This window comes from Gracilinanus agilis, chromosome 2 (genome assembly GCF_016433145.1).
Source record: "Gracilinanus agilis isolate LMUSP501 chromosome 2, AgileGrace, whole genome shotgun sequence".
In the NCBI taxonomy this organism is placed as follows: Eukaryota; Metazoa; Chordata; class Mammalia; order Didelphimorphia; family Didelphidae; genus Gracilinanus; species Gracilinanus agilis.
In genome coordinates this window covers 204,439,737-204,445,607 of record NC_058131.1, presented here as the reverse complement: position 1 = coordinate 204,445,607, position 5,871 = coordinate 204,439,737, and the positions used below count along the sequence as shown (strand labels likewise).

Sequence of the window (5,871 nt, the reverse complement as noted above, 5' to 3'; positions counted from 1 at the left end):
GTGAAGGACTAAGAGAAGAATGAGAGGTGAGGAAATGGAAGTAAGTATAAACCACCTTTTCTAGGAAAGAGAACACAGAAGGATGTTTTGTTTTATTTAGGTAGTGGCAAAAGAGATAGTGGATAAAGAAAGATTAAAGATGAGAGAACAAATGGGATTGACTGAACATGCAAGATTTTAGAGGAAATGGTAGGAGATGGGATCAAGAACACAAATAAAGGGGTACGCTATGTTAACTCATTTAGTCTTAGTGTTGTCCTCTGAGACTGAGCAGGAAAAATTATTTGTTCTTCCATTAATGAATGAAAAAGAATTTATTAATCATGTGGTGCCAAGTTCTGAAGTTACAAATAGTAAAGCAAAGATGGTCTCTGCTCTCACAGCAAAATGGATGGTAACACATAGTTAATTTCATATCCACTAATAAAACCATGTGTTCCTTAAGTATTTGACAATCTCAAGGACTTCATATGGAGAACTTTTTTTCTGGGTCTTTAGAAGCTATGGTTGCTGATCAAGTGGGGGTTTCATCAAAATCCTTAATATAGTTCAAGTCAGCTATCAGATGGTAACAACTAAATAGCCTCTTTTCTAGTCTACCATGATTCTGTCATCTAATTCTCTTCTAGTGGATTATGAGGGATTTGATGATCCTGCACTGAGCAACTGTCATTTTGTCACTTTTATGCCTATAATGTAGCACCCAAAAATTAACAAAAGATCACACTAGTGATCAATACTCAACTTAAGTGAAATTGAGATACAACTGAATTTTGAAAAAGTTTAGCAATGCCAAATCTTTTCTGGATGGCTTGGCCTGTGAATAAAATAAGGAAGTAAGAGTTTTTCTATTTAATCTGAAGAATTCCTCAGATCTGCCCTAACTATGTAGGAGACAAATAGTCTGGCAGATGGGAAACAGGTACTAAACAAACAAACAAATGAATAAATAAATGAGACATTGGTGTGCATATGGATGGAACTACCAGATCAGAAAAACATCAAAGTGGCTTTAGAAGAAAATGGATGACATCACATTCATCCTTCTTTGTGGGTTGCAGGCTCTGATCCTGACCCCAGTACTCTGGTATAAATAAGAGATCAGACTTTCTCTGCTCTCCAGAGACAACCAGGCTAGTGCTATTTCATTAGAGGCTCTGAAGCTTCAAGAACCCCCCAGCCATGAAGACCTTCTTCCTTCTCACAGTTGTTATCTTCTTGACCATCCAGGTCCAGGCTGAGAGAAAAGAAGAGATTCTGACTCAGGAAGAGGCTATGGCTGAGAATGAGTCTCCTAAACTCCCTTCCATGGAAGCTGAGGACTCCGATGTAATGACTTCAGGTAAGAAAAGAATACGTGAATGAAATGGGAAGAGTACCAGCCTGATGGACAGAGTATCATCTGGATTTTGTTCATGTTCTTTTCCTATTCCAGGCTTTATTCATATTTTCCTATGAAATAAGAGGTTGAAGTAAATGATTTCTTAGATCCTTTCCAGCTCTGGCATTCTTGCTATGAATTGTATTAAGTCCAAGACAGAACTATACTACCAGAATTACATTAAGCTCAGACAGGCATGTATGGAAGGCTGCCGCCAAGTCCAAGCAAAAAGCCAAATGGAAAAATAACATCAGACTCCTATCCATAAGGAAAGTTTTAGTCTGTAGAGTGAAAGCTGGGATATTCAAAAGAAGGTGAAGCACAGATTAGCATGGGTGGGAGGTGTACACAAGGTTGGAGCAATTGGATTCTGACAGAGAACATCAAAAATATAGGCTGGGTGTATTGGAAATGAGGCAGAGAAGAAGACCTGGATCAAAGTCAGAGATCATAAAGTTCATTAAAGAATGATGGAGTACCATGTCTATACTGACAGCCAAAAATCACAAGAGTGAGGAGACCCAGGTTCAAGTTCTTTTCTGATAATTATTGACCAAGTGATCTAGGACAAATCTTTTGGTTAGCTCTTTTCCCTTCTGTTGTTGGATCTGGGAATCAGGATAGAAGAAGCAGCACATCATAAATAATGTATATATTTCATATTGTAAGGTATATCTCCGCTTAAACCATGGCATCTATGACACTGACAAAGCTGGCTGATGAGAACCTCAACTCCAATTCAACTTTAGGATGACAGTGGGAATGTTATTGACTATTTGATGCATTCATATTTACTGTCTACTTTTTTCTTGCTTTTCATCAGCTTCCAGGCAGCCTATAGTCTATTTTTGTCTACCATATTGTAATTAATCTTGGACCTATATCTCTCTCTTAGATTTTACTTTCTACAGCTGAAAAATGAGAGAAGGATCAGTAAGGTCCTTTCAAAGTCTAAAATTCTATTGTTCAGTTCATCTTTTAGTTCCATGAAAAGAACTAAAAGGTATTGGAGACTTCTCTGAGGAGACTGGAAGCTTGAAAGCTTAACTCTTGTAAGGACTTTTTGTTTTCATTGTGTTCTCCTTCTCTGTTAACCCATTCCAGCCTCAACAGTCACAATTATAAATGGGGATAATAATGCTTATACTCTTTTACTTGGTTGTTTGAAGTTAAGTGGTTTTCACATAAATGGATTTTTAAATTATTATATAGTAAATCGAATAGCACTTATGAAATATTTTCCAAGCACTCTGCAAAGTCCTAAGTACACAAAGAAAAAGTGAAAACAGTCCTGGAGTCTACATTCTATGAGAGTAGGGAGACAAAAGATGTACATATACAGAGACACTCAAGAAACATACACAGTAGATTCATGAGGTAACTTTAAAATAGAAAGCATGAGTAGCTTTGGGGACCATGAAATATTTCCTACGGAAGGGAGCAATTGAGCTAAATCTTAAAGGAAGCAAGGAATTTCAAGAGGTGGAATCAAGAACAAAAAAAGGTTAACTAAACATGAGATAAAGTCAGTGCAATCCTCAGAGGAAAGAATAATAAGTAGACCAATATTGCTAGGTCAATAGGGAAAAGAAAGGATAGAAAGCAGCCAGTTGGTAAAGAGTTTAAATACTAAACATAGTTCATATTGTATGCTAGACAAAGGGATAACAAAACAGGGAGCCACTTGAACTTATTAAGTTGGGAAGAGGTAATAGCATAATATATCTGCTTGCTAGGAAAACTGCTAATACCTGAGAAGAGGGCAAATTGAAGGGGAGAACTAAGGCAGGAATACTAGTTAAGAGGCCATTGTAATGATCTAGGAAAGAGGAGAGGAAAGTGTAAGCTAAGATGAGATATTTATGAAAAATGACGAGAAGATGATATAAATATATTATGGAGATAGAAATGACAAGAAGGGGAGATTATTGGATACTTGAGAAGAGTGAGAGGGAAGAAAAAATGATAACATAGACTTAAACCTGTGTGATTAGGAAGATAGTATACCCTTAAAAGGAATAAAATCATGCAGAAGTGATGTGGATATGGGGAAAGATAATGAGTTATATTTTGGACATACTAAGTTTGAGATGTCAATGGCACATCCAGTTGAAAAATGGGAAGTTTGTAGTTTGTGATATAGGACTGAAGCTAAAGGGAAAGCTTTAGGCAAGGATAGATTGATCTGGGAGTCATTTATATGGAAATAATATTTGAACCTATGAGAGTTGATGAAATGCTGATTTTCTGTCTGCTTATAGAATTTATACTGTTGTTAAAAAAAAGACGTCAGTTTTCTTTTAGTGCAATGCTTGAATTTATACATGAGAAAACTGATCCTCAAAAATGGCAAGTTCTTTGTTTTTGATCACACAATTAATGAGGGTCCAGACTGACACTAGAACCCTACTCTCATTATTTTCATTCCAGACCTCCAGCCTTTCTACCCTCAATTCTGTGTCAGACAAAATGGTTCATTTGAATGGAAGGGAATCTTCTTTTAGACCTACCTCTACCATGCAATTTTATCCCCAAGGCAGAAATGTCTAGTAAATTATTTGTAAATATGATCATCTGCTCACATGTGGGCTCTCTGGGGGATAGTATCAGTAGGATAAATGCCCAGGCTTCCATTGGCCTGATAGGAAGAAAAACAGAATGAAGGAGAATGCCTTTACAGTGGGAGGATCTCTGAGTTTCCAGTGACATTCATTTACTCTCTTTCTTTTCTCCAGATCCTCAACAGAAAAGACTCCTCCTCTGCTTTTGTAGAAAATTCTGCTTTTTCGGGGAAAAAAAACGTGGCACTTGCCGGATCAATGGTGTATATTATCGATTTTGCTGCATTTAAGTTGAAGACATTCAGGAACCAATTTGAGCAACCAGAAGAATCACTATGCTGTTCCTTGTAATCCTTTTTCTTTAGCCAAAATACAATTCTATTGTTATGTTCATGGTGTGAACCTGGTTGTTGTATCTCTGTGGGATGTCCTCCTTCTTATTCTCCAAGGTTATCTATGAAACTATGCCAGTTGAGAGAGAGAACAGTAGCTGGTAGGGTGAATGATTCTCTAGATTTAACTCTTCTTTCATGTACAATGTTAGAATTTATGAATAAAGAAAGCCTCTCCATATACACACCTATTATCCTACTCAAAAATTACCTATCCTTCCATTTTATTAAACCATTATATTACTAAATTCCACTTCATCTTTCTTGCATGAAACACAGTTAAGGTGGAGAGAGCAGTGGATGACATGAAGCACCTGTTTTAACTAAGCTTATCTTTCTTTCCTTTCATATAGAGTTCAACAACTGGAAAATAAGGGATAAACAAATCCCCACTCCACTCTCATTCTATCCACTTTGTTCTCTCATTCTACAATTGAACTTATCTTCTTGGTTTACTATTTAGTCACTGGATTCCTGCATATTCTACTTATGGCTCCCATCCTCCACATAAAATATAGTGAGAGTAGAATAAAAAAGGGAAAAATTTTTAAACCCTTACCTTCCATCTTAGAATCAATACTTTGTATTGGTTCTAAGGCAGAACAGTGGAAAGGGCTAGGCAATGGGGTTCAAGTGACTTGCCCAGGGTCACAAAGCTAGGGAGTGTCTGAGGCCAGAGTTGAACCCAGGACCTCCTGTCTCTGAGCCTGACTCTCAATCCACTGAGCCACCCAGCTGCTCCAGACCTGGAATATTTAGATCCCATCAAGGCTTAAATCAAGGACTACTTCCCTTAAGAATCCTTTTAGTGCCCTTCTTCACTCCCAAACACTATGTATTTATTTTTCCTCTATTCATTTATTTGTGAATATACTATTAATCTTCAGTGGAATGGAAGCTTCTAGAGGGCAGGGACTATCTTGCTTTTGTCTTCATATCTGCAGCACCTACTATAGTGCCTGACATGAAGCAGATCCTTCATTAGTGCATGTTTTGTGGTTTGATGATTTCTTTAAGCTTCAGTTTCTGCTTGGATCAAATTGTCTCTAAAAGTCCCTCCAGCTCCCCAGTCTCAGAGTCCTACTCACAATTCCTCCCAGATTCCTTGTGCTTCATCAACCTTCAAGCTCCCTGGAAATATGAACTTGTTCAAGTTTGTTTGGGTTACACCAATGTCAGCAATTTTGTTTTATTTTATTTTTTTAAGTACAAGGGACTGATAAGTGCCCAGAAAAACAAAACAAAACAAAAATGCTTCCAAGAGGGTCAAACATGCAGCAGGCTGGGATGGTGTATTTTGTTTGTTCTAGATGGTACTGTAATCAATGTGAGGACAAATATGAAATTAATCGATCCATCAACTAGCCACATGGGAAACTGTGTTTGTTCAGGAGGGGAAAAGGCCAGAGAAAAGCCACTTCAAAGAGAATTCAAAGCCTATGGTACCTGTTCAAATGCTACTTAACAGTACTTCATTCCACTCTCCCCAACTCTCAGCCATGAGTTTGCTTCCCCTTGAATGAATGAATGAAAAGAA

General features: G+C 37.5%; 1 protein-coding gene across 1 annotated transcript; it reads left to right on the top strand.

The window, feature by feature from the left end:
* Positions 1–1,182: 1,182 nt before the first annotated feature.
* Positions 1,183–4,232, top strand: LOC123233471 (defensin-A3-like). Its single transcript, XM_044659568.1, has 2 exons — positions 1,183–1,342; positions 4,117–4,232. Exons 1-2 carry the CDS (start codon positions 1,183–1,185, stop codon positions 4,230–4,232), a joined length of 276 nt encoding a protein of 91 aa, XP_044515503.1.
* Positions 4,233–5,871: the final 1,639 nt, after the last annotated feature.